General features: G+C 60.9%; 3 protein-coding genes across 4 annotated transcripts; 2 read left to right on the forward strand and 1 right to left on the reverse strand.

Moving 5' to 3' along the window:
• The first annotated feature begins 1,413 nt into the window (after nt 1-1,413).
• On the forward strand, nt 1,414-8,727 carry LY6G6C (lymphocyte antigen 6 family member G6C). The gene is made up of 4 exons (XM_089771706.1): nt 1,414-1,551; nt 3,842-4,069; nt 6,553-6,669; nt 7,279-8,727. The coding sequence occupies exons 2-4, from the start codon at nt 4,018-4,020 to the stop codon at nt 7,482-7,484; spliced, it is 375 nt and encodes a 124-aa protein (XP_089627832.1). The 5' UTR covers nt 1,414-1,551; nt 3,842-4,017; the 3' UTR covers nt 7,485-8,727.
• Nucleotides 8,728-18,244: 9,517 nt separating this feature from the next.
• On the forward strand, nt 18,245-21,982 carry LOC102445806 (sperm acrosome membrane-associated protein 4). The gene is made up of 3 exons (XM_075918293.2): nt 18,245-18,384; nt 20,433-20,546; nt 20,684-21,982. The coding sequence occupies exons 1-3, from the start codon at nt 18,333-18,335 to the stop codon at nt 20,890-20,892; spliced, it is 375 nt and encodes a 124-aa protein (XP_075774408.1). The 5' UTR covers nt 18,245-18,332; the 3' UTR covers nt 20,893-21,982.
• A 2,761-nt stretch (nt 21,983-24,743) lies between these two features.
• LOC106731848 (lymphocyte antigen 6 complex locus protein G6f-like) lies at nt 24,744-27,715 on the reverse strand. Of its 2 annotated transcripts, none has more exons than XM_075918292.2 (7): nt 27,466-27,715; nt 26,432-26,728; nt 26,069-26,344; nt 25,361-25,514; nt 25,208-25,245; nt 25,063-25,137; nt 24,744-24,955 (listed from the first exon to the last, which is right to left on the reverse strand). In XM_075918292.2, exons 1-7 carry the CDS (start codon nt 27,518-27,520, stop codon nt 24,930-24,932), a joined length of 921 nt encoding a protein of 306 aa, XP_075774407.2. In that variant the 5' UTR covers nt 27,521-27,715; the 3' UTR covers nt 24,744-24,929. The 2 variants fall into 2 exon arrangements, with proteins under 2 accessions (XP_075774407.2, XP_075774406.2); XM_075918291.2 differs by having other exon boundaries at nt 25,063-25,122; nt 27,466-27,710.
• Nucleotides 27,716-27,956: the final 241 nt, after the last annotated feature.

Here is a 27,956-nt window from a genome sequence, read left to right on the forward strand (position 1 = left end):
CCGGCGAGTGAGGGGACGGGACGGGACGGGCGCCGAGGGAGGGAGATGGAGCCGGCGAGCGAGGGGACGGGACGGGCGCCGAGGGAGGGAGATGGAGCCGGCGAGCGAGGGGACAGGACGGGACGGGCGCCGAGGGAGGGAGCCGGAGCCGGCGAGCGAGGGGACGGGACGGGACGGGCGCCGAGGGAGGGAGATGGAGCCGGCGAGCGAGGGGACGGGACGGGCGCCGAGGGAGGGAGATGGAGCCGGCGAGCGAGGGGACGGGACTGGCGCCGAGGGAGGGAGCCGGAGCCGGCGAGCGAGGGGACGGGACGGGCGCAGGAGCAGACCCAGGGCAGGGAAGGAGCCGGGACGGGCGGGGCGGTTACCTGCCTGACCGCGGATGGTTGCGCAGACCTGCCCGGCCTGGCAGGTGACGGGGCTGAGGTCACAGGGGGCGTCGAAGTCGGTGAAGTCGCATTTCAGGCACTGCAGGGCGGCCCCTGGGGGTGGAGAGCGGGGCTGAGAGAGGCCCCCCAGACGGGTAGTGGGGGGAGCTCCCTTGAGGGGTCCCCCTGCCCCTGACTGTGCCCCAGGGAATGAATTGGGCGGGGAGGTGGGGGGCTGGGGTTCGGGTGGGGGAAGGAGGGCTGGGATGAGGGTGGGAGCTCCAGGGTGGGGGTCCCAGCCTGGGAGGTGGGGGCAAGGTCAGGAATGGGGGGGGTTGGGGGAGGGGCCTGGCTGGGTCTCCAGTGGGGTAGGGGGGCAGGAGACGTCCCAGCCCCGCTCCAGCCAGACAGGAGCTTAAGGGTTAATATGGCTTGAGGGGGAGGGTCCATTCCCCCCCCACACACACACACAGTCCCACAGGGACCAGCTGGGGGATGGAGCCCCTGCCCCCCAGCCTTGCAGGTTCCCCTCATTTCCCCCCCCCCCCACAGCCCCTGCCCCCCCCAGCCCTGCCGGGGCCCCTCCCTCCCGCCCCTCCCCCCCACGTCCTGGCACACTCGGCGCCCGGAGGACAAAGTGCGCCTGTTCTCTGGGAGGAGAAATCCCTGGCGCAGCTAAAAATATTTCTGCTGGGCTGTGAGGTCCGGCACTGCGGGGCCCCACTCGCCCAGCCGACCCGGAGCAGCTGCCTGCTGAGCCGTGGTCACGATACCTGGGCCCAAAACTCAAAATGGGGCCTTTAAACTGGGCCCGTATTTAAAGCAGCAAGAAGAACCGCCCCCCCCCCCCAATACCCCCTCGTTCCCGCGCCTCCACCTCCCCCCGTGTCCTCTTCAAGCCAAGCCAATGTCCCGGCTAAACTCAACGACCCGCTTTGTGAGAGAAGATTTGAGTCTCTTGCAGAGAGAAGGGTTTTATTCTGCAAAGGAGGCCCAGCTGGAAAGGGCAGAGTTAAGGGGGGGGGCATTTCCCACCTCATCTTAACTCTGATCCTCCCCCTGCTCCAGGGGAGATGTGAGGAAGACGGGAGACCGACCAAGTATCTTAACCTTCTCACGCAAGAACGCGGTTCCCACCGCAGCTGGTATGCCTGTGGCCGGCTAGAATCCCTCAGCGTGGTCAGTGAGTATCATTCAGCCAAGGGAGGGCAGAGTTAAGGGTATCTTTTGGAATTCTGCCCAATGGCCTGAGTTTGAGGGATTCAACTCTTCCACTCAGGAAGGAGAACCGAGCCTTTGGTGAGGAAGGGGGGAATTTTCTGGGTGTTTTGCATCATAAATATATGGTGCGTGCCTCAGTTTCCCTGAGTGGTGTGTGTGATCGGGGGAGGGGGTGTGCAGAGGGAGTTTGTTGTTGCAGGGACCAGGTGTGAGTGGGACCAGCTGCCGGGAGCCAGATAACAGTCTGGAGATGGGGAGCCCAGTGACTGGTGAATGGGAGACCCCCCCCATTTCGGGAGCAGCTGGGGGCAGAGGACAAAGGGCTGAGGAGAGGGGGCCTGGGGCTGGTTTTGCCCGAGCGGGGGCATCTCACTGGCTGGGGCGGGCGACTTACCGAGGCCGGCGCAGGCCAGGGCCACCACGCACAGCAGGAGGGCTCTGCCCATGGCTGTCTCTGGGCGACGGGGCGGATGATTGGGGGTCGGGACGTCCCAGGGCCGGCGGCGGCGTCTGCGTCCAGCCGCCTGGGAGCTGCTGGGTCAGGACGGAGGGGGCGGGACGCGGACGCCCGGCCGGGACTGGCACAAGCTGTAAACAGCCCGGACGGGCCGATCCTGACCCCGGGGGGAGGCAGAGACGTGTTTGTCCAGCTAAACGACACACGCACAAATACACACACACAAATACACACACATACACACACTCACACACACTCACACAAATACACACACACAAATACACTCACACAAATACACACACATACACACACTCACACACACTCACACAAATACACACAGACACATTCAAATAAACAGTCATACACACATACACAAACACACTCATACACAGATACACAAATACATACAAATGCTTATACACACAGACACACACAAATACACACACACTCCTACACATACAAATACACCAGACACACACAAATAAACAGTCATACACACACACACACAAACACGCACACTCATACACAAATATGCACACACACAAACACACTCATACACAGATACACAAATACATACAAATGCTTATACACACAGACACACACAAATACACACTCATAGAAACAGATGCACACAAATACACACACACTCCTACACATACAAATACACCAGACACACACAGTCATACACACGCTCATATACACACACACGCCTATACACAGATACACAAATACACGCACGCTCATACACAAACACGCACTCATACACAGATATACAAATACATACAAATACTTAAACACACAGACATACACAAACACACACACACACTCATGTACACAGACACTCACACACACAGACACACAAATACACACACACACACTCATACACACCAAATACAAACACAATCACACAGAAACACACATACTTATAGAGCCAAACACACAGAGACGCACACACACAGATACACTCAAACATACTCATGCACAAGTACACAAACAAGCACACACACAAATACAAATACACACAAACATAGACACACAAATATACACACACACAAGCACACACAGATGCACCACGCTGAAAGACAGACCCAGCCCTGCCCCCCCACACCCCTTAGAGGGAGCGGCCCCTGGCAGCCTCAGGACCGCAGGGTCCCCGTGACCCCACTGTCACAGCCGCCTCCGACCAGCAGCAGGAAATTTCACAAACTGCCCGACCCTGAGTAAGCGTCTTGGGGCGGGGGCAGGGAGGGAGGCTCTGAGCCAGCTCTGGGCCAGGAGCGGGGCCTAGTGGTTAAAGCAGGAGGGAGGGGCTGGGAGCCAGGACACCTGGGTTCCCACCCCGGCTCTGGGGGGGGAGCGGGGCCTAGTGGTTAAAGCAGGAGGGAGGGGCTGGGAGCCAGGACACCTGGGTTCCCACCCCGGCTCTGGGGGGGGGGCGGGGCCTAGTGGTTAAAGCAGGAGGGAGGGGCTGGGAGCCAGGACACCTGGGTTCCCACCCCGGCTCTGGGGGGGGAGCGGGGCCTAGTGGTTACAGCAGGGCAGCGGCTTGGCGGGGGTCTGATGGGCTCCATGCCCGGGTTCGCGAGTCGGCTGCTGCTGCTCAGGGTGGCAGGTTCAGCGGCGATTCCCGATCCCTCCCCTTGCCGCCCGCCCCCAGGCGGGTGGGGGGCGCCGGAGCCTGGATTCAGGCCCGGTAGCCACCAGCCACCCCCAGCTCATGGGGCTTTCCCAGGCAGGGCCGGGCCCGGGCTGCCATCCGCCCCCCTTTCCCAGCATCTGCTTTTCCCACCCCCAGAGTCTGGGCGTCTCCCTTTCCTGCACCCTGGCCCCTCCCAGCCCCGGTGAGGGATAAATCCCCCGGTGGCTCCGCCTGCCTCGATTTCCCCTGGGAAACACTCCGGCTGCAGCTCTTCCCTCTGCTGGTGTCTGCCCGGCCTCACCCCCCTCGCAGCTTGGTCCCTTTCGGCCACCATGCACCACGTCGTGTTCCTGGGCCTGACCCTGCTGCTGCTCTGCTCCCAGGGTGAGTACCAGGGGCCCAGCGGGGCGGGGCTGGAGCCAGGGGCCAATCCGGAGTGACTCCCCTTTCGCCAGTGGGTGGGAGAATGGAAGCCGGACCAGCGAGTTTGCCTGCCGATGCTGGCTTCTGCCCTCAACTCCGGGTGGGGAGTGGGGCCTAGTGGTTAGAGCTGGGGGGGCTGGGAGCGAGGACTCTTCAGTTCTGCCCTCAACTCCGGGTGGGGAGTGGGGGCTAGTGGTTAGAGCTGGGGGGACTGGGAGCGAGGACTCTTCACTTCTGCCCTCAATTCCAGGCGGAGAGTGGGGGCTAGAGGTTAGAGCAGGGGAGGCTGGGTGCCAGAACTCCTGGGTTCTCTCCCCAGCTGTGGGAGAGGAGTGGGGGCTAGTGGTTAGAGCGGGGGGAGCTCGGAGCCAGGGATCCTCAGTTCTGCCCTCAACTCCGGGCAGGCAGTGGGTGTGTGAGAGGTGGGGAGGAGGGGCAGCAGGTGCAACCTAAATTCTTACTCCCCCTGGGGCTGCTTCTGGGATCCCAGCATGTTGGGGGGGGGGACTTGAAAAGGTCGTGAACAAACCAGCCTTGCAAGGGGGAGGGCTCGAAACGCTTTTTCTTGTTGCTTTTTTTTTTTTTCCACTCGGAGGGCAGCCTGGGGGGGTGTCTCTGCTCTCGAAGGGGGGGGGAATGTTTTTTTAAGTTCCCTCCCCAGGTGGAGAACCTGGAAACTGTTTCCCCTGCCTAGATGAGGGGGAGGCAGAGAAAACAGATCCACTCCCGTGCGCAGGTTGGATCTGAAACGCTCCCCTTCGATTGAGCCAGAGACGCTGCCCTGAGGGCCAGGCCCTTGTGAAACTCCGGCTGCCGTCCCAGGGCGGGGCGCCCGCCTTGCTCATCCGCCCCGGGGTCGACTCCACTAGGGGGTGGGCGGGGCCCCGGGGAGCCTTGTGACTTCTCCGGGGGCCCTGGCAGTGACTCAGTGGCTGCTGGCCTGGCTCGAGGGCCCCGGTGGGAGGCGGCTGCGCCCACTTCTTGTGAGTGGCGCTCGCCAAACGCCCCGCTGGAACGCCCGACGCAGTGCAACCTCAGCGTGCCCCACCCCCCGAGGGGCCTCTTGACATACTTGTGTGTGTGTTCCCTGGCGTGCCCAGCGCTGCGCGGAAAGGTTACATTCCTGGCTCCCAGCCCCTCCCTGCTCTAACCACTAGCCCCCACTCCCCGCCCAGAGCCAGGAGAGAACCCAGCGCCCCCCAACCACTAAGCCCCACTCCCCTCCCAGACCCATGAGAGAACCCAGGAGTCCTCACTCCCAGCCTCCCTGCTCTAACCACTAGCCCCCACTCCCCTCCCTGAGACCAGACGTCCTCCCCAGCCATGGGCTGTCCCTGCTAGGCGACGCTGCTTTCCCTGATGGGATCGGGCTCAGCCAGCTGGGCGGCAGCTGCATGCACATGCTGGGGTTGTGGTGGGCCGGGCGCGCTCCGCCCCAGAAGCAGCCGCAGCTGCGCCCCAGGTGCTCGCGGCTTCCCACACAGCCTGGGCCAGTCACGCCAGTGAATCAGGGCCTGTCGGAGGCTGGGTCTCCACCCGGTCTTCCCTTCCCTTCCCCCCCCCCCCCCCCGTCCTCCCACCTGCCCCCGCCTCTCTCACACCCATGGGCGGCGTGTCGGAGCCAGGCTGCTCCTGGCAGAGCACAACGCAGCCCTGTGGCTCAGCTTCCTTCCCTCTTGGCACTGGGGTGATAGAAGTGTGGGGGGAGAAGAACCCAGGAGTCCTGTCTCCCAGCCCCCCCGCTCTAACCACTAGCCCCCATTCCCCTCCCAGAGCCGGGCGAACCCAGGAACCCTGCCTCCCAGCCCCTCCCTGCTCTAACCACTAGCCTCCACTCCCCTCCCCAAGCTGGGGAGAGAACTCAGGCGTCCTGGCTCCCAGCCCCCCCACTCTAACCACTAGCCCTGTGACGACGCAGTCGGGGTTCCCCCGGCCTGCACCCCCGTAGCAGCATGAACAGACTCCACCAGCCGGTCGAATAGTGGGGGGGGGGGGGGCTATTGATTCTCCAGGATACAGCACAGCATAGATGTGATGTGGCTACAGGGCCCAGGGCCAGGATGGCTCAGACCCCCAGGGTTAGGGTCCATCCCCAGAGCTGGGGCTAGAACCCAGGACTCCTGGCTCCCAGCCCCCCACGTCTAACCACTAGCCCCCACTCCCTTCCCAGAGCCAGCAGAGAACGCAGGTGCTCTGACCCCCAGTCCCTGCTCTAACCACCTGCCCCCTCTCCCCTCCCAGAGCCAGCAGAGAACGCAGGTGCTCTGACCCCCAGTCCCTGCTCTAACCACTAGCCCCCTCTCCCCTCCCAGAGCCAGCAGAGAACGCAGGTGCTCTGACCCCCAGTCCCTGCTCTAACTGGAGCCAGGGAGAGAACCTAGGCATCTGGGCTCCTGGCCGCCCCCGTGACGTGTCGTTTTCTCCCCTCCCCTCTTCCCCCGCAGCTGCAGGCCTCAAGTGCCGGGTCTGCAAGTTCAAGGTGGGCGCGCTCTGCTTCCACCCCAAGGAGCACTGCGAGGCGAATGTTGGCCAATCCTGTGAGACCGTCAAGGCCTACATCGGTAAGTCCCGGCTCCCCGGTGGCTCTGCCCCCCTCCGGCGCCTGTCGGGCCCCCGCCCGGAGCCGGGGCTGCTCTGACGTGAGCAGCAGCAGGCGCACACCCTGGCCCCCTCCCAGCTACTCACGGCAAAGGACACGGGTTTAGATGGATGTGGATGGTGCTTGGTCCTGCCGTGGGGGCTGGACTTGATGGCTTCTCATGGTCCCTTCCAGTTCCCGTGTGCTAGGACTCTATCATCCAGTGTCAGGGGATGCGGGCACGTTCCCTGCAAGATCCCCGTCTCTGTACTTCACAGGCTGACCCACACATCCGCCCAGCTCCGCTGTCTCTTTGCTGTGGCCCTGAGGTGCCGTTCATGGTCCTCACCCCACATTGGCTACAGTCGTTGTCACTGGATTGACAAAGATCACACGTGCACAGATGGGATCCTACTCGGTACATTATAAGGTTTCCCTGGAGGTATTTCGGCCCGAAGCACATTCCAGTAATGTCCTGTTCATGAGCACGTTTTCAGAAAGCCTCTGGAACACCCTGTCCCACCTGCCTCAAGCTAGGGGCCGGACCCAGAGTCCTGTACCCTGCTCACGGCTGCCTCCTTGTCTTCTGCAGGCAAAGTCCCGCTGTTCTCCAAATACGGCTGCACCCTTACCACCTCGCTCTGCAACACGACGGACAATAAGGACACCGTCTTCGATGTCAGCTACAATCGGACCTGCTGTGAGACGAACCTGTGTAATGCTGCGGGATCCCCACCCTCTGGGCTACCGCTGCTCTCTGGGCTGGGAGCCGTGCTGGGGTTGTGGCTGTTGAAATAACGCCCAGGCGGCTCTCCTCTTCCCTGTCCTAACCTCCGGGTCCTCCCAGCTAAGTGCTTTTCCCTCCCAGCTCCACGCCTGCCTCACGTTCCTCCTCAACACACTCGCCATTAGCCGGCTCCACTCCACCCCGTCAAGTCGCCTTTTCCAGCTCTCTCCCACCAGGCCTCATCTATAGCAAACATTTTCCACCTCTTCCCTCAGGCATTTACCTTCTCTTCAAGCCCCTCTCCTGTATTGACAACTTCCCCTCCAGCAGCTCCAAGCTCGTATTGTCTCTCCACGGCTTCCTCTAGCCCACAAGCAGCTGCCTCCTCACCCCTCCCGTATCCTCTGTTCTGGGTTGTCTCTTGAGTCCACCACAGCCTGGGAAGGGGAACCCGGGAAAGTCAGCTACTACAGGCAGGATGGAAGGTACCTCAGCATCCCCTGAATCTGCCCCCTTCCTTCCGAAGGGTCTCAAGACCCCCGAGAATGCCATCTCCTCCTCTGGCCTGTGTCGTGAAGGGGTGACGTGATGACCGGCCCTGAGCTAAAGCAGACGCTTGTTATTTTAGACACCACGGTGGAAGGGGGCTTCTCTCCGGAGCCTTCCCTCAGGAAAGCAGGTCTGGATACTCCCATCATCCCGTGGGCAGGAGAGCATCCTCCGCTCTTCCACACTAGCCCCCGTAGCCCTACGATTGAGATGGAAGCAGCTGTATCTCCAAATCTCTCTCGCTCACCCTCCGCTCCCCCACGCCGAGAACCATCGGCAGTTTCTGCCCCCTATTCCCCTAGACGGGGGGTTGGTTTAGGGTCGTCTTTGACATCTCAAGACCTGCTAGAAGCCGGTGGATAACTGGGTCCTTTAGGCCTTTCGGGAGCAGGGCATGAACCTTCCCAAAGCTCCTAGGAGAGCCACACAACTTGTTCCCACTGGGACCAGCACTTCTGAACCTCCAGAGGAGACCAGATGGTCTTTGGCCATTGTCCTAGACTCTGGTGGCTTCTACGCCCTTCTGAGGCCTGCCAGCACGATGCCGACGCCGGGGAAGGATACACATTGGCTCTGGAGATGTACACCCGTCCCGTCCTTTCTGGCGTGTCCATTGTAACCATTCTCGTATCTCCGTGACGGAACCGACTCCCCAGGGTGTCTGTTCACAAAGCGTCGCTTCGCTCCAGATGTCCAGGCGGGCGGGTGGGGGGGGGGTTAATACGTTGTATGTACAGTGAATGGATTAATAAAAAGTTTACGTAGCTTCCTGGTCTGGAAGGAATCTTCTTGGTGGGTTTGCTCAGTAGCCCGGAGACCTCGCGGCTCTGAGAAGAGCCCCAAGAACGGTCCTGATCCGGAGACTTCTTAAGGGCACACCAATACGGAGGAGGGCTTTGGGGATGAAGCAGAGCGAGGCGCACAACGGAGAGGTGGACTCTACCCCCTAACGCTTACAGTCAAAGCATCAGACACAGGGCAGCCGACGACCTCAGGCAGGGGCGTACCAGGAGGCGACGTCGCTCCGCGTTATGGGGCCAGCATTGTCCAGGGGGTTGGGACCGTGGGAAACCAGTCTGGGGTGGCCAGAGAGGCAGAGCTGGAGGGTCGTTGGTTGGGTAGGAAAAGGCGGAGCCGTTCCCACCGGACACGTTGACTTGATAGAACTTTTGCACAAGGTCCACGATGTGATTTCTGGCCTTAAAAAAAAAAAAAAGTCCATCCCTTCCCTGGGAAGAAAACGTGGTTGAGGCGTGGGGACCCAAGTTTCAAATTCCAGCTTCCCGGTGCCAGCGTGGGAGGGGGAGACTTGGATTCAGTGGGGCTGAGTCTCCTGCTTTGGGGTGAGTCTCTCTTCTTGACCACTGCTCCATGGTCCCAGAGTTTCGCCAGAACCTCCACATTCTGGAGTCTGACTCTCTCTCTCTCTCTCTCCCTCTGGGTTTTTTGGGAGGGGGACAGAACATTTTAGAAGGTCTCCAACGCCCCTCGGGGAACATGATCTCCCTCGCAAACATTTGCTGATGGACCGTTCGGCTCTGAGCTACCTCCAGGTCCCACCCAACGCAAGCTCCTACCCATTCACTCCTCCATCCAGCCGGTCCATTTCTGGGTGTGCGTCTTCTTGGAAGACCAACCCCACCCTGCATTCGCAATGCCAAGAAGTGGAACGTAGGAAGGAACAATCAGTTTCACGCACACAGAATGGGAGCGACTGTCTGGGAAGGAGTCCGGCACAAAGCGATCTAGGGGTTATAGTAGCTCACAAGCTGAATACGAGTCAGCAGTGTGACGCTGTTGCAAAAAAGCCAACGTGATTCTGGGCTGCATGTGGTGAGCAAGACACGAGGAGTCATTCTTGCGCTCTACTCTGCACTGGTTAGGCCTCAGCTGGAGGATTGTGTCCAGTTTTGGAAAAGGCATTTCAAGAAGGATGAAAAGTCTGGAGAACATGACCTAAGAAGGAAGGCTGAAGGAATTGGGTTTGTTTAGTTTAGAAAAGAGAAGACTGAGGGGACGTGAGAGCCGTTTTCAGGCATCTAAAAGGGTGTCGTAAGGAGGAGGGAGAAAACGTGTTCATTGTGGCCTCTGAGGATAGAACAAGAAGCAATGGGCTTATACTGCAGCAAGGGAGGTTTAGGTTGGACATTAGGGAAAAGTTCCTACCTGTCAGGGTGGTTAAACACGGGAATAAATTGCCCAGGGAGGTTGTGGAATCCCCATCTCTGGAGATATTAAAGAGCAGGTTAGAGAAATGTCTCTCAGGGATGGTCTAGACAGTACTTGGTCCTGCCATGAGGGCAGGGGATTGGACTCAGTGACTTCGCGAGGTCCCTTCCAGTCCTAGTGGTCTGCGATTCTATGGCACCAGTCGGCTGGTATTTGTGCGGTTTTCCCGGTTAAAGATACCTAATGTCCCCAGGGTTGCCAGGTGTCTGTCTACCAAATCTCTGGGCACAAAGTCCCCAGGCTGGTTGAAGAGTAACGCTGAATGAGTCTTGCCCCGTCTCCCGTTGCCCAGCGATTCATTATTTTGAAAGGCCGGTTGAGTGAACGATCTGACGCTCTCGGGCAGGTAACCTCACCCCGATCCCTCTCCAGCCAGCCCTGGGGTGTGTTTGAGCAAAGCTGCTGGCCTAGGTCGGGAACGGCTGCCCCTCCGCGAGAGGAAAGGGTTCTCCCGCTCCAGGTTCCCCCCGCCGGGGGGAGTCACTTACACCGACATCTCCGACCAGTCTAAGGGAAGCGTCGAGTTCTCGGTGGCTTTTTCTCGCCGCTCCCAGCCCCTTCCTCTTTGATTTTCCTCATGCGCTGGCAGGCCCCAGACCTAGCTAGGGCGGGCGGGAAACTTTTTCAAGTTCCACTCCCAGCAAAGGGCCTTGCACGGGAGCTGGGAGGTCTCCACGCGGCACGGATACCCCTTGGGATCCAGCCAGCTGGCTCCTGGGCCGGCGGAGACATCCACATTTGGGTCATCCGTGCTGCTCCCCGGGTTGTAAATCCGGTCAGCGTGGGGGGGGCGGAAGGGGTGCGAGGCGGGGGGAGCACCCGGTGCACGATCAGCACCCCCGTTCCCTCTGATCTTTCCCAGCCACGTGCGGAATATTTTTGTTCCAAGTGCAGAGGTGCACCACCTGCAGACACAAACCGAGCTGGGGGCGGGGCGGCTGGGGGGCTGGGCAGCGTTGGAAGCCCCCCTGAATCCCGGTCTCCATGGCTCTTCTCGACCCCGCAAATCCGTCCCTGCAACCAAGTGTTTCTTTCAACTCTCTCTGGCTTTGAGAGAAAAAAAGTCGGGGCACCAGGGGGCGCTGTGGGAGAGGGTTTGGGGATAGAGATCCCAGGGCTGGGGGGGCAGGGGCTGTGGGGCAGGAGTGAGGGGCACTGGTAGGGCTGGGGGCAGGGGCTGCAGGGCAGGAGTGAGGGGCACCGGTAGGGCTCGGGGGCAGGGGCTGTGGGGCGGGAGTGAGGGGCACCGGCAGGGCTCGGGGGCAGGGGCTGTGGGGCAGGAGTGAGGGGCACCGGCAGGGCTCGGGGACAGGGGCTGGGGATGGGGAGCAGGAGTGAGGGGCACCGGCAGGGCTCGGGGGCAGGGGCTGGGGGGCGGGAGTGAGGGGCACCGGCAGGGCTGGGGGGCGGGGAGCAGGGGGCCGGGGGGCAGGAGTGAGGGGCACCGGCAGGGCCGGGGGGCAGGGGCTGTGGGGCGGGAGTGAGGGGCACCGGCAGGGCTCGGGGGCAGGGGCTGGGGGGCGGGAGTGAGGGGCACCGGCAGGGCTCGGGGGCAGGGGCTGGGGGGCAGGAGTGAGGGGCACCAGCAGGGCCGGGGGGCAGGGGCTGTGGGGCGGGAGTGAGGGGCACCAGCAGGGCTGGGCAGGGTCTGTACACAGCCCGGATCGGGCGTTTTAGTGCGTTAACTTCTGAAAGTCTGAATTGCACAACGCAGGCTCCCGGGGCGGGTGTGGGGGCTAGTGGTTAGAGCGGGTGGCAGGGGAAGCTGGGAGCCAGGACATCTGGGTTCTCTGGGGGGGGCTAGAGGTGAGAGTGGGGGGCAGGGGAAGCTGGGAGCCAGGACGTCTGGGTTGTCTGGGGGGGGAGTGGGGGCTAGTGGTGAGAGCCGGGGCTGGCTGGGAACAGGGATAGCTCTGGGCTGACTGACTGGGTGTCTTTAGTCCATCTCCGCCCCCCCCCCCGCACCCACCTCCGGTGCAGTTCCTGCCTCTACCAATCTCGGCAGCCTGAGGTGGGGGGGCTGAGTCCTGCTCGGAGGGGTCCCCCACTTCGGAGGGGAGCGATGTCCCTGGGATGGGGGCGTGGCCAATAGCCCATAAAATCCTTCCCCCCGCCCCTGCAGATTGTGTATGGAGGGCTGCCCCTCCCCTTCCTTCCCCCCCCCCGGCTCCCTCCCCCAGCGGCCTGGCTTTGCGCCGAGGGAGTTCCCGCAGGGAATCGGGATGCCTGGGCTACGCCGGGGGGGAGCTCTGGGAGGAGCCGGGATCTGTTGCAGCCTGCTGGAGAGCGGAGCTCTCTCACCTCTGCCCGCCTAATAGTATAAACCTCAAGTGTTGAATATCGCAAATATTATTTGCGGTGTGAGGCAGCTGGTCGCCCATTTCTAGTTCGAGTTGAAGAGGATGAGTCCTTCTTAAATAAAAAAGTGTTGAGCCAATCATGGGAAACCAAGCCAGGCCTTGCGCCTGAAGATGCGGCTGCCGGCAATGCGGGTGAACGTTTTCTGGTTAACTGAGTGCCGGATAACAAAGCTGCAAGCCGGCAGCAGATATAGACAAGGTAGCAGGGCGATATTGGTACGATATAGTTGCAGGATATTTATGCACAGCTAGCGTGCTGAAGTGTTTTCACCCACCCCACAGTATTATTAAGCGTCCGTATAGCTGTGTGTCAGCCGACGGTCAGGGCAGTGAGTCCCTTATGACCGGCTGAAGTTCTTTTAAATTGTGCTTGGTTCTGTTACAGCAACTGAAGGAGTCAGGTTAAAGCTTAAACAGTTACTATTTTATTGTTACAGGGTAAACTTAGTTGTTAAATGCTACTGCTGTGTTACAGATAACACAGCCACTACAAAGGACAGGACAGAAATTACACTAATAAGTCACTTACAGGTACCATGAAACCCTTTTGGTTCTCTGAGCTTTTATTAAATGCATGCAAAATAGACACCTAGCAGGTATATATTCTCACCCCTGCGTTCCAGACTTGGCGTGGCCAGCGTCTTTCTCTCAATCTCTCGGGAAGACGTAGGGCGAGGTTGGGCGTCCCACAGACCTCGGGAGACAATCAATACCTGCCAGCAGGTATAGACGATTGGAGCTCAAATGGGGTGGGCAACTCAACCCTCTTTATGCCCGTTGGGTCACATGGGCTTTTTCCTGGTCTCAAGTGGCCAATTAGGAGAAATGGCTTTGAACACCAAGTTTCCCACGAAGGGTGCAAAGCATAATTCACACCTGGGAAAATGCAGACAATGGGCACCTCTGGTATGTGATGGGCGAAGATTCCTCTCCTGGGACAGTGCAGGCGTGTCAATTACTGGTACTAGCCATCAGGGCGACGGGAGGCCCCGGGTCGTCAGCTAGCCCATTTACTGTCTGGTTTCTGTTTATGGTAGAGTCAGGGACAGGCAGCACACCTGCGTTCCCAGGGCATCAAAGGCTGACTGCCTTTCTCTTGCTCTCTGGGGGAGGGGGGAACAAGATGGGGTTCGTGGAAAACCAAGATGGGGTTTGTCTGGCTACACTGTGTTAATGCTTTTATGGCTGACTCTGGGTCTCTCTACGGCTCGTCTTAGAAAGCAGCTAAGTTGGCACATTCCTGACCAGATGTTTTAGGCCTGCAGGCTCGACTTGGCCGAAAGGGGCGGGGGGGAGGAAGTCTGCCCTACCCAGCCTTGGCAGTAACCCGGTGCTGTCTGCCTTGTCCACAGCGCGGATCTCTGGCCTGTTCCGAGTCTGCTGGAACAAAGCACACGGGCAGGGCCGGAGAGTCAGGAATTGTTTTGCCAAACAATGCAAAGGAAGCCTGCGACGGAGACCACAGCAAGAACACAGGCCAAGCGACCTTCGACAGGGTCTTCTCTACAGATGCAGCCGGGAAACTGTCAACGGCGCCCAGAACAGCCACATCCTGAGCAGCAGGGTGTACCCCAGCTAGGAGCACTGGGCCTTGTCGGTATCCTACACAACACCCAATCAATTGGCCAATAGTATTCGAGCCACCGAGTCTCGCTTGGCTATACATTGGGCTCAGTAGGAACAATCGAGGGGAGGAAACAGGCAGGAGGGACCCACGCGTCCTCCTCCAGGTCACTAGACGGGATCAGGCCGTTCACAGCGGCTGTGCGTGGGAAAAGACGGCAGCACGCCCTCCGGCCTGGCCCGGCAGGTAGCAGACGGGTGACGTGTAAGCGAACGAGGGGTTGTTGTTGTAGCACAGTCGATCTTCTAGGCGCTGCTGTTGCCTGGCTTGGCGCTGTCGGGAGTGCGTTCCGATCGATGGTGTGTAAGGGTTGACTTGTCGCGTCCTTGCTCCTCAGGCTCGGAACGGCACCGGGCGGGAATAAGGAAGTGGGACAGTAGCCCGGCGTGTCCTGGTTTCCCGTGGATCGAAAAGAAATCGAGCCACACGACGCACACACACACACCCCCATGCCCTGCCCCGCCCCCTTGGCTGCTGCCCCCCTCCCCGGGGAAGAGATGCTGGGTCAGAACCCTAGTTCTGTGGGGGTGTGACATCAGCACTAGAGTGCCCAATCGGAGTCGCCCCCCGCCTCCCCCAGCCGCTGCCGCCCAGCCCGGCCGTCGGGGTGAAAAAGTCACGTCCCTGGGTAAGTCATACCCCCCCAGTGCCCCCAGGCCCCCAGCCCTGCCCCTCAAGTGCCCTCCAGCCCTGACTTGACATCCCCTGCCCCCTCCTGTCCTGCCAGTGCCCCTCACTCCCTGCCCCCCAGCCCTGCTGCTCCCCCCCACCCCCCAGCCCTGCCGGTGCCCCTCACTCCCACCCCCCAGCCCCTGTCCCCCCAGCCCTGCTGGTGCCCCTCAATCCTGCCCTGCAGCCCCTGCCCCCCAACCCCTTAGAAAAGACAGGCCCCCACCCCATTCCCTGCCCCTTGTCCCCAGGCCCAGGGTGCAGGGTTCCCGTCCCCGTGACCCCAGTGGTGCAGCCGCCCCCGACCAGTAGCAGGAAATGTCACAAAGTGCCCGACCCTCAGTAAGCATTTGGGGGGGAGGGTCTGAGTCAGCAAACCGGGGCTGGGAACTGCACCAGGCGCCAGTACGCCTGGTTCCTTCCCCGGCTCTGGGAGGGGAGGGGAGGGGAGGCTAGTGGTTAGAGCAGGAAGGGGCTGGGAGCCAGGCTGCCTCAGTCCATTTCTCCTTTCCCCGCCGCCCCCCTGCAGTCGCACAGGGACCAGGAGTGCAGGTGCAGGCTGGGGTGGGGGTGAGGTCTGGCTGGGTGGGGGGTGCGGGTGCAGACTGCGGTGGGGGTGGGGTCTGTCCGGGAGGGGGGGCAGGAGAGAGCGGGGGAGGGGGGCGCCCATCGGTCCCAGTTTTCGGGGGGCAGCAGGTGGCTGCACCCGATTCCCAGCCAGGGCAATCCCGGGCCCGATCCCAGCTCGGGGGTGGGGGGTGCTAGAGGCTGCTCCCGTTCAAGCCCAGAACATTCAGCCTCCGGCTCTAGAATCCCGGGGGGGGGGGCACTGAGCTCCGGCGCCGGAGAGGTGCCCCCCCCGGCTCTGGCCCCTCTAGCCCCCCACCCCGTAGTCGCCCGCACGCTGGGAGGGGGAACACGGAGCCGAGTCGCTCCGGGAATCGTCCTTGTTCTTCTCCCCCGGGGACTCTAGTGCCCGGGACGTTCCTGTTCCCTTCCAGGCTCTAGAACGGCCAGCCCCCCACCGCCCCGGGGCCTAGAGTGTAGACGAGACCCCCTGTGCGGTGCATGCTGGGAAAGCCTCTCCCTCCCCCACCCCACCCCAATTCTCTGGGTTCAGGGGGGCGCCGGCGGCTCTAGCACCCAGTGCTCTGGAACCCAGCGGGCATCGCGGGGAGGAGGCGGGAGGGGAGCCAGCAAGAGGCGGGACGCCAGCCGACTACTGCTGCCGGGCTCTGCGGCGTCGGCGGGGAGCTGCTCCGAGTCGGATAAGAGCCTTCTACTGCCGCCGGCGAAGGGAGTCGCTCCTCCAGCCTATGGGGGGGCTCCAAGTGCCTCTGCCATGGGAGGGTGGGGGTCACAGGAACCCTGGGCCTGGCTGTCTCAGGAGGGGCGGGGGGGCAGAGTTCTCCCCTGGGAGGGGAGCGGTCCCTAGTGGTTACAGCAGGCGGGGGGGGGGGGAGCCAGGAGTCCTGGCTTTGGGAGGGGAAGGGGTGTGACGGGTTCTGGTGTTCACCGGGTGTGGCGGTGGCGGGAGCGCTGCTGGGGGGGAGGGGGCTGACTCAAGGGGCGGTGACGTGGGGGGTGACCCTGAGCTGGCTACCCCGCCCACCAGCCTGTCACATGCGCGTCACACGCCCGCCAGAGAGGGGCCCAGCCCCACTGGGGCTCCCAGCTCCGGGAGGGGGCGTGTGTGTGTGTGTGTGACTGGGGGGGTAGTTGGCGAGTTTGTAGCTGGTTTGTGGGGGATCTGTGTGTAGCTGGGGGGGTGTAGCTGGATTGTGGGGGATGTGTGTGTGTGTGTAGCTGGTTTGTGGGGGATTTGTGTGTGTGTGTGTAGGTGGTTTGTAGGGGATTTGTGTGTGTGTGTGTGTGTGTGTGTGTGTGTGTGTGTGTGTGTAGCTGGTTTGTGGGGGATTTGTGTGTGTGTGTAGCTGGGGGGGTGTACCTGGTTTGTGGGGGATGTGTGTGTGTGTATGTGTAGCTGGGTGTGTGTGTAGCTGGTTTGTGGGGGATGTGTGTGTGTGTGTGTATCTGGGGGGTGTAGCTGGTTTGTGGGGGATGTGTGTGTGTATAGCTGGGGTGCGTGTAGCTGGTTTGTGGGGGGATGTGTGTGTGAGTGTGTATAGCTGGGGTGTTTGTGGGGTGTGTGTGTGTGTTTGTGTAGATGGGGAGGTGCAGCTGGTTTGTGTGGGATAAGTTTCTGTGTGTGTGGCTGGTTTGTGGGAGATTGTGTATGCAGATGGTGTGTGAGGGAGTGTGTGTAGCTGGGGCATGAGAGATGTGTGTGAATGTGTCGTTGGGCTGGGTGTGTTTCTGTAGCTGGGTGTGCGTGTAGCTATTTTCTGGGGGATGTGTGTGTGTGTGTGTGTGTGTGTGTGTGTGTGTGTGTGTGTGTGTAGCTGGAGCATGGCGGATGAGTGTGGGTATGCATAACAGAAAGGTGTGTGAATCATTGGACTACATGTGCATGTGTGTAGCTGGGGTTTGTGTGTAGCTGGTTTATGGGGATATGTGTGTGTGTAGATAGAGTGTGCGGGGATGAGTGTGGATATGTAGCTGAGGTGTGGGAGCTGTGTGTGAGTGTGCATAGTGGGGAGAGGAGGGTGTGTGTGTGTGTGTGTGTGTGTGTAGCTGAGGTGTGGGGGATGTGTGTGTAGCTGGGGTGGAGGGATATGTGGGCCGGGATGTGTGTGTCTTGTTGGGCTGTGTGTGTGTATGTGTAGCTGGGCTGGTGTCGCTGGTTTGTGGTGTGTGTGTGTGTGTAGCTGAGGGGTGTTGCTGGTTTGTGGTGTGTTTATGTGTAGCTGGGCGGGTGTCGCTGGTTTGTGGTGTGTGTGTGTGTGTAGCTGAGGGGTGTTGCTGGTTTGTGGTGTGTGTATGTGTAGCTGGGCGGGTGTCGCTGGTTCGTGGTGTGTGTATGTGTAGCTGGGCGGGTGTTGCTGGTTTGTGGTGTGTGTGTGTGTGTAGCTGAGGGGTGTCGCTGGTTTGTGGTGTGTGTGTGTGTGTGTAGCTGAGAGGTGTTGCTGGTTTGTGGTGTGTGTATGTGTAGCTGAGGGGTGTCGCTGGTTTGTGGTGTGTGTGTGTAGCTGAGGGGTGTCGCTGGTTTGTAGCGTGTGTGTATGTGTAGCTAAGGGGTGTAGCCGGTTTGTGGGGGATGCGTGTGTGCAGATGGAGCATGTGGGATGAGTGTGGGTCCGTAGCTGGGACGTGGGGGCTGTGTGCGGGTGTGCGTGCGGGTGTAGCTGTTATGTGTGTTTACATGTAGCCTCCTGGCATTCCTGTCCCTATTTATACCCCTGCGATCATGTGTCCTGCCCCCTTTCCAGCCTGGCACCGCGCCCCCGCCCCGCCCGTGTGTGTATGTGTAGTTGTGCCTGCACACAGATATATAACGGCACAGCTCACACGCCTGACTCACCCCCAGCTGCCGTGTCCGGGACCGTCCGATCTCCGAGCTCTCAGCCTCCGTCCGCCCCACGACGACCATGGCCAAACTTCTCCTGCTGTGTGTGGCCGCGCTGAGCTTCGTTGGCATCGGTAAGCCAGGCCCCTGCCCCACACGATCCCCCGCCCCACGGCCTCTCCCCCGAGGGCACTTTCCCCGATCCCTCTGTCTTCTCCAAATTCCCTTCCCCGCCCTGCGGAAAGTCTGTGCCACGCAACAAACCAATCTGGGCAGTGGGGTGGGGAGGAGAAAGATCTGCTAGGGGGCAGTTGTTGGGGGGGGTTGCCCCTCTTTTTGAGCCTAGATTTTAACCCCATAAGCGCCCTCCCTGGGCAGAGGGGCTGGGGAGTTTAGGGATGACACCTCTGCGCGCTGGGGTTAAATTGGCAACGATTCAGCCCACTGCTGCCACCAATCTGAGCGCCGGGAGTAACCCCCTCCCCACAGCTTTCTGTGCCCCACTTTTCCACCCCCATGCCCCAATTTTGGCCACAGGCTGCTCCCTGCCCAAGAGACCCACCCGCCGCCCCCCACTCAACCTGCATTTCCAAATTGTCCCCCCCCCCCCCCGAGCCCCGAGGCCGCACGAAGGGGAGGTCAGTGGAGGGAACGGGTGGGAGCCAGAACTCCTGGGTTCTTTTCCAGCCAGCAACACCAGTTCAGAACCTCCCCCCCCCCCCGCTTCCTCAGTTTCCCCATCCTTTAGGAAGGGCCTCACCCACCCCCAGGGGACACACCAAGCCCTGCCAGCCCCAGCCCCATTTCCCCACCCTTGGGAGGAGCTGCCATTTTCCATCCAAATAGGCAACCGGGAGGTTTTTTTTGTCCTTGACTCAGGCTGAGGCAGGGCGCTGGCCGAGGGGAGGGGGGGAGGAATCCAGAAGGCAACAGAATTTCCATGCAGTACACACACACAACATCCAGGGGACACACACACACACACACACACACACACACACACACACACACACACACACACACACACACACGAACAAGGGAGGAATCTGGATTTGGTTTTGACTTGAATCCAGTTTTCCAGGCTGGGCTGTTTTTGCTGTGGTTTGAAACCTCGCTCGCCAAAACACACCCAGCGCTTCACATGTATGTGCACGTGTGTTTCCTGTGTCTGCCTGCCGGGCTTTGTGGTGTGTGTTCCGTGCTGGCGCCGTGGGCCACGTGCCCATGAGTTTGCCTTGCTGTGGGGTGCGCAGGCACAAGTCTGCCGGCTCGCGTGTGTCCTTGCGAGCAGCCGTGTGTGTGTTGGCCTGGCAGTCCCTTCCTGAATGTGTTGGCGTGTTTGTGTGCCTGCGAGTGCACAGTGTTTGTCTTCTGTTTTTAATGGTGTGTTGGAGGAATTGTTGGGGGCCAATATCAAGATGGGCAGGAATCCCAGAATCCAGCTGCTTTTAAAGGTGCTACATATAAAAGGGTAGTTATCTATCCCACCACTGGCACCACTGCTCGTCGATCTGATCCCACTCCTGCCACCAATGCTAGCAAATCCACTCCCCTTCTGCTACAGATGCCGATCCCACTACTGCCACCAACACTAGAGAATCCACTCCCCTTCTGCTACAGATGCCGATCCCACTACTGCCACCAACACTAGAGAATCCACTCCCCTTCTGCTACAGATGCCGATCCCACTACTGCCACCAACACTAGAGAATCCACTCCCCTTCTGCTACAGATGCCGATCCCACTACTGCCACCAACACTAGGGAATCCACTCCCCTTCTGCTACAGATGCTGATCCCACTACTGCCACCAACACTAGAGAATCCACTCCCCTTCTGCTACAGCTGCCGATCCCACTACTGCCACCAACACTAGAGAATCCACTCCCCTTCTGCTACAGATGCCAATCCCACTACTACCACCAACACTAGGGAATCCACTCCCCTTCTGCTACAGATGCTGATCCCACCATTTCCACTAACACTAGGGAATCCACTCCCCTTCTGCTACAGATGCCGATCCCACTGCTACCACCAATGCTGTGGACTCCAATCCTGTTTCCGGATCCAAAGCTACAAAACCCATCCCTGCCTCTGCTCTCCGGTGCAGCCAGTGTGGGGCCCAACCCCCAAAGCCCAAAAGGAGATGGGTTTGGTCTCACCCTTTCTCTCTCTCTTCCTAGGCGCGGCCCTGCAGTGCCTGAAATGCGACTTCACCATATTCGGCATCCCCTGCCACACCAGCACTACCACCTGCGAGGAGGGGCAGCTCTGTGCTATCATCCGCGGCCGCGCAGGTACGGCCCCCTTGCTCGGCTCCCTCTTCCAGTCTCGTGTCTTCTCCACGTCCCGGCCTCATTTCCTCATTTTCCCTCCTTTCTCCCATTGTCACGTTTTCATTTCGTTTTTTTCTCCCCCCGCTCTGTCGTACTAGCCGGCCACAAGCTGATCATGAAGAAGAACTGTGTTAACAAGTTGAAATGCCACACCAACGACACCTCGACCTGGGCCGGTATCACCTACAGCACCTCCTACGAATGCTGCGAGGGCGACTTCTGCAATTCGGCTGCGAGCGCCGGGGCCCACCTCTCCCTCGTTGTAGGGCTGGCCATGCTGGGCACCTGGCTTGCCCAGGGCCTCTAATCCCCACCCACCTGCCGGGAGTGAGGGAGAAGAAACCATTTCTGTTGAGGGGGGGAATAATCCAGCCTGACATTGCCTTTAAATAGCCCCGCCCCTTTTCTTTTTAAAGGGGCGCTTGTTAGCCAGAGCGGAGACCCAACCTGTGACCTTTTCTGGATTGTTCTGTTTCTTTTCGGCTAGTTTCACGCTCGGTCTCGTAACCTACCCAGGGCCCCGGTCTCCAGCCCCAAACCCGCCCCGGAGGGCGCACTGCCATTTTTGCACGACCCACCCCTCCCAAAAATTCCCCCAAGAATTGCCCGCCCTTGCCTGTGGCTCCCGATGACACTGGCGTGTCAATGAGGGAGCCGGGGCCGGCGGATAAATGCCCCTCCACGAATGAGGTACGGGGGCACCCCCCAGCCTTGAACCCCCTTCGCTGCGGCCCTCAATCTGGCAACAAGCCTTTGTAAGCCAGAGGTGCCCACCGCAGCCACGAATCTCCGGAGCCAGGCGTGCCTCGGCCCTGCGAAACTCCAGACGCGGAGGTGCAGGAGGGTCTCCCGGCAAAGACCTGGAGGCCGATGCGCCCTGGATTTCACATCTGTGCCCTCGCTCAACCCCGTTGGTGGCAGCGGTGGGATCGGCGGGGAGGAGGAGGCTGCAGCTGGGGGCAAAACCCCGCCCCCAACTCCAGCCACCGGCATCCAGCCTCGATGGTTGCAGTTGACGGCTCCTCTTGTGCCCAGAGGCACCAGAGCCATCTGGCGTGCAAAGCTCCCACGCCGGCCCCGCCCACGCCTGCGGGCAGCAGTTTTGTGCTCCCAGCCCTGCCCATGCCAGGCCCCGCCTCTTAGCCCAGCGGCAGGATGGGCGTCGGCCCTGCGAACACCAGATAGCAACTCCCACACGGGGAGGGCTCGGGACTTCGTCCCAAAGCCCACGGAGGCCAGGCAGGGATAGAGGGGGCCCGGAGTGTTGTATTGACTCCACCTGGTGGCCTGGCCCTTGGTGCTGCCCCCTGCTGGTGCGGGGTGGCTCAGTGCCTCGGTTTCTCCTGCGCTTTGTTCTCCTGAAATGTACCCAAAATAAAATCCTGTCTCGGCTCCGATCGCCCGGCAGCTGTGTCTCTGTTAGTCCTTCACGCCCAACCCGCAGCTCCTGTCCCCCCAGCCCTGCCGGTGCCTCTCACCCCCGACCCACAGCCCCTGTCCCCCCAGCCCTGGGCTCCCCCAGCCTTGCCGGTGCCTCTCACCCCCGACCCACAGCCCCTGCCCCCCCAGCCCTGGGCTCCCCCAGCCCTGCCGGTGCCTCTCACCCCCGACCCACAGCCCCTGCCCCCCCAGCCCTGGGCTCCCCCAGCCCTGCCGGTGCCTCTCACCCCCGACCCACAGCCCCTGTCCGCCCCGCCCTGTCCCCGATCTAGGACACGCAAGGGCTGTGCCTGGGCCAAGTGTGTCAGAGCTGAGTGGTTGTGTTGTTCGCACTAGGAATGTGACGGGGTGGGGGACAGAAATTCCCTGTGCAGTACACGGAGTTCGCCCCAGAGCCGGGCGAGAGCAGACAGGTTGTGGGTGTGGAGAAGGGAGCCCAGATGTAGGAGGGGCTGGCTTGTGGGGTGTGAGATTGCAGAACAGAGCATGTTGCGGTTGTAAATGTGTGTGGTGTGTGCATGTGAAATTGGGGAGCAGGTTGTGGGGAGGGGGAGGTGCATGGGGCATGTGGGGGGCAGGGTACAGTGCGGCTGTGTGTGTGGAGGGGCTTGGGGGGGGTGTAGGCAGGGCGCAGTTGTGTGGTGTTGCCCCCTCGGTCACATGGGCAAGGGGGCAGGTTGGTGTGTGTGTGATTGGGTGTCGCTGCCTTTCTGTCTTGCTGTGAAGTTGTGCGTGTGTGAGTCATTGGGTGTAGCTGTGTGAATGTGCCTGTCGTCGTGTGGTGTGTGGCAAGCGTTGCTTTTGCTGCGTCGTTATATGTGCATGGTATTTGCGGTGTGTGGATTGTTTCCTTGTGAGTATCTGTGCGCCTGTTGTGGTGTGTTGTTGTGGCGTGTGTTTCTGCATAATTGTGTGTGTGGTTTGCTCTGCCTTGTCCTCTGCAGAGCTGTTTGTTTGTAGGTCTGCTTTGTTGGGTGCATTCCGTGGTGTGTGATTGTGTTATTGTGCGAGGTTTCGCTGTGTGATTGTGGGAGTTTCTCTGTGCATGGTGTGTATGACTGTTATTGGGGACACTGTGTGAGTGGTATGTGATTGTGTTACTGTAGGAATTTGGGGGAGGTTGTGTGACTGTGTTATTGTGTGGGCTTCTCTGTATGTGGGTGTTGCGTGTGTTATTATGGGAAGTTTCTCTGTGTGTGACTGTGTTTTGGGGGGTTGCCTGTATGTGGTGTGTGTGTGTGATAGTGGGGGGGGTTCTCTGTGTGTATGATGGTGTGTGTTTGTGGCATTGTGGGAGGGTCTCTCTGGGTGTGATTGTGTGGCGTGTGTCTTCATGGGCTGTGACATTGTGGGCTGAAATTCAGACCCACAACAACCTGTGTCCCCCACCTCTGCCCCACAACCTCGCCAGCCCCCTGACGCTCATAACCTCCACCTGGCAGGTCCCCCTCCCCGGATGTCCGGGGGTAGCTACAACCTGCTGACGACACCGTAGGCCCATGCTCATACCCTGTAGGGCAACCCCGACACGCCCCACGCCTGGATCACCCTCTCTCCTGCCCTGTGGCGGCTGGCGCTCCCCGGGGCACCCCAGAGCCGGCTGCTCCGAGCCCCAGAAGGGACCAGAACACACAAGTTTGCCGCTGTACACACCTGCGGCCTAGCCTCCTCTCCCTCTTGGCTCAAGAACGTGGCTTGTGACTTACAGGTAAACTGAGGCACGGCCACATTGCTTTGCCACTTCCCCGGCCTGGTCTTGCCTGAACTCTGGGGAGCTGCCGGCACATAGAGGTTTTACCCGGGTGGTAAAATGCCCCTTTCTGGGTTGTGTTATGTGCAAAAACTATCACACAAGGGTGTGAAGCATGAAGGCAGGGGCACTTTCCATATAATTGTGGGGGTGTTGTTGTACTAGGTGTGATTGTCTCAGTGCATCTGAGGTTGTCAGTGCGTGTGACTGTGTTACAGTGTTTGGTTTTCTGTGTGTGTGTGTGTGTGTGTGTGTGTGTGTGTGTGTATGTGTGGTGTCATTTTGTCTAAGTCTCATTCTGTGCATGTGGTTGTGATTGTGGTTGAGTGAGTGTCTGTGGTTGTGTGTGTGTGTGAAACTGTGTGCATGTGGTTAATTGCATGCAAGCTGTTGTGTGTCTGTGGTTGTGTGTGTATGTGTGCGCATATAGTTGTATGCATGAGTGCAGGGGTGTGTGTGCATGTGTGTGTGTGTGGCTATGTGTGCAGTTGTCTGTTGTGTGTGGCTGTGTACATGTGTACGGTTGTTTGCATGCATGCAGCTGTGTGTATGCATGTGTGTTGGTATTTGTGCAGTTGTGTGAGGGGGTATACATGTGGTTGTGTGCATGTGTGCAGCTTTCTGTATGTGGTTGTGTGTGTGCACATGGTTGTGTGTGTGTGTGTGTGGTGTGCATGGTGGTGTGTGTGTGCAGTTCTTTGTGTGCATGTGGTAGGGGGTGTGTGTGGCAGAGTGTGTGGTTGTGTGTGTGGTGGTGTGCAGGGTTGTGTGTGTGTGTGTGCGGTGGGGTGTGTGGTTGTGTGTGCATGTGCGGGGTGTGTGTGTGTGTGTGTGTGTGTGTGTGTGTGTGTGTGTGTGTGCAGTTGTGCATGGGTGAGTGTGGCAGTGTGTGCACCCAGGGTTGTGTGTGTGCATTGAGTGGAGGTGTGTGCGATTATGTCCCCTCAGCCCCACCTGCCAATCACAGATTCTGCTCCATGCTTTATTGCAAACACTCCCCAACCCCCACCCTCCCTTTGCCCCACAGCCCCACTCCACGGCAGTGGGAGTAGTGGGGGCCGGATGCCTGGGTTCCTCTTCCAGCTCCTCCTCCTGGCAAGCCCCTGGTGGCCTCAGGGAGCCGCTGGCCTGGCTGGGGGGGCTCTGGGTACCCGTCACGGCTGGGCCAAATTGGCGCCCCCTGTTGGGACGACAGGGTACCACGGTCACCCCCGAAATGGGGCTGGCTGGGGGGGGGGCAGAAGGGACCAAGGGCTTGGCCCCGACCGGGGGGCGGCTGGCTCTCACCTGTGCTGCGGGGCCCCACGTTCTCGTACAGCTGCATCTGGGATTTGAGCCCTGCGGGATCTGGAATCCAAGAAACTACATGAGAGTGGGTGAGAGTAAGAGATTCCGCCCTCCCCCAGCTCCCTGAACAAAGTTGAGCACCTACCTGGCCGGGGGTGGGTGGGACGGTTGCCCAGCTGGGACCTACAGAGAGGGAATTGGGGTATGAGTCAGCAGAGGGGCCGCCCCTTCTCAGCAGCACAAGGGGCCCAGCCCCCTGCTCTAACCACTTGGCCCCCGCACCTCTCCCAGGACTTACCTGGGCTGCGGCCGCCGCTGCCTCCACAGGGCCACCCCCATGGCGACGAGGAGGACGAACTCCAGCGCTGCACACACGGCCAGCGGGATCCAGAAGGAGCTACAGGGGGGGCCCTCTGGGTCGCGGGCTGGGGGGGCCCTCGCTGCTCCCAGCCCTCAAGGGAAGCACAACCAACCAGTGAGGAACCATGATGTCCTGCCCCGCCCCCACCCTCGCTCTAACCACTAGCCCCCACTCCCCTTCCAGAGCCAGGGAGAGAACTCAGGAGTTCTGGCTCCCAGCTCTAACCACTAGACCTCACTCCCCTACCAGACTGGGGAGAGAACCCAGGCATCCTGACCCCCAGGCCCACCTGCTCTAACCACTAGACCCGACTCCCTTCCCAGAGTTAGGAGAGAATCCAGGAGTCCTGCCTCTCAGCTCTAACCACTAGGCCTCACTCCCCTCCCAGTACCGAGGAGCAAACCAAGGTGTTCTGGCCCCCAGTCCCTCTGCTCTACCCACTAGCCCCCTCTCCCCTCCCAGAGTGAGGCGAGGACCCAGGAGTCCTGCCTCCGGGCTCAAACCACTAGGCCTCACTCCCCTCCCTGAGCCGTGGAGAGAACCCAGGCATCCTGGCCCCTAACCTCCCCTGCTCTAACCACTAGCCCCTGCTCCCTGCCTAGAGACCTCCCCCCCCCCACCGGCATCCCAGCCCCGGGTACGTACCGGCGACATCGAAGGTCACCGTGGTGTCCTTTATCCGGCATGCGTACTGGCTTTTCTTCCTCCTGGGCTTGCTGGGTTCCTTCCTCTGCCCGCAGGCCTGGAGCATGGCGACGTGGGAGTCCCAGAACAGCCGGTACTGGCCCTGCCCGCCCGCCTCCGTCACCGGCTTCCCGTCGGCCAGCCACTCCAGCGCCTGCCGGGCCGCCGGCCCCAGCGGGGGGGAGAAGGCGCAGGAGAGCAGGTGGCAGGTCAAGTTGGTCAGCAGCACCTGGGTCCCTGTGGGGGGCAGAGGGGCCGTGGGGCACGGGGCGGGGCTCCTCGCAGGGGAGGTCGGCTCCCCGGGGCCCCCGGCTCACAACCCACCTGTGATCACCACCAGCTCGTAGATGTTGCGGTTGACGCTCTGCACCGAGCACCAGTAGCTCCCGGTGTCCCCGTCCTCGGCGGCCTGCAGGTGCAGGGAGTGGTTCTGCAGCAGGTTCAGGCGCCCCCAGGCGCCCCCCAGCCGCTCCGGGGCCCGGCCCCCCTCAGCCAGGAACAAGCTCACCGCGTCCCGGGCGTTGGTTCTGTGGAAGGACCACACCAGCCGCTCCCCGTCCGCGAGAGGCCTGTCCAGGCTGCAGGAGAGCAGCCGGGAGCGCCCCTTCTGGGCGTAGGCAGCTGGGAGAGAGGGGGAGGCAGAGGGGTTAGATTTCCCACTGGGATGCGGCTGGCTCTGGGATGGGGGGCTGGTTACACGGGGACCCCTCACTCAGCTCTAGGATGCGGCTGGCTCTGGGGAGAGGGGGCTGGTTACAGGGCAACCCCTCGCCCGGCTCTGGGGTGGGGGGGGGCTGGTTACACGAGGACCCCTTGCTCGGCGCTGGGATGCAGCTGGCTCTGGGGTGGGGGGCTGGTTACAGGGGGACCCCTCGCCCGGCGCTGGGGTGCAGCTGGCTCTGGGGTGGGGGGCTGGTTACAGGGGGACCCCTCGCCCAGGTCTGGGATGCAGCTGGCTCTGGGGTGGGGGGCTGGTTACAGGGGGACCCCTCGCCCGGCGCTGGGGTGCAGCTGGCTCTGGGGTGGGGGGCTGGTTACAGGGGGATCCCTTGCCTGGCTCTGGGGTGCAGCTGGCTCTGGGGTGGGGGGCTGGATACACGGGGACCCCTTGCCTGGCTCTGGGGTGCAGCTGGCTCTGGGGTGCAGCTGGCTCTGGAGTGGAGGGCTGGTTACATGGAGACCCCTCGCCTGGCGCTGGGATGCAGCTGGCTCTGGAGTGGAGGGCTGGTTACATGGGGCCCCCTTGCCCGGTGCTGGGATGTGGCTGGCTCTGGGGTGGGGCAGCTGTTTATAACAGACCCCTCAGCTGGCACCAATGCAGCCACCTCTCGGGAGGACAATACAAAGCAGGTTTTTACCTTCCTCTCTGGAGAGTCGCAGCTGGAGAAAGAGTAAGAGCCAGACCCGGGTCATGATGCCCCGAGCCCCAGGGTCCTTCTGTGGGGCTCTATCTCCAAGACCCCAGGAGGAAGAGCCTGAAACGGAGCCGGACGTGGCTGTCTCTGGAGTGACGTGGGGCTTTGGTGGCCGGCTTATCAGGGAGACGCAGCAGCGGCGGGGTGCGGGACAGGGAAAGAGGACTGGAGTGACCCACCGCCGAGGAGGCTGCGTGTCAGCACGGGGGAAGGGAGCCCTGTGTAAGTGGCCGCCCCACCCCAGAGGCGGTCGCATGTCAGCGTGGCAAGATGGCTCCCATGGTCCCTAGTACATTGGCGCGGCTTCAATATGACGTCTCCACAATGATTGACACATTCCTGGGACACCAAAATGGCCACCACATCCTGACCCCGAAGCTACTGAGCCCAAGAGAGCCTCCTCAAAATGGCTGCCGCATCCCGGAGACGCCAGC

The sequence above is a fragment of the Pelodiscus sinensis genome, chromosome 19 (genome assembly GCF_052426305.1).
Source record: "Pelodiscus sinensis isolate ZL-2025 chromosome 19, ASM5242630v1, whole genome shotgun sequence".
Lineage (NCBI taxonomy): Eukaryota > Metazoa > Chordata > Testudines > Trionychidae > Pelodiscus > Pelodiscus sinensis.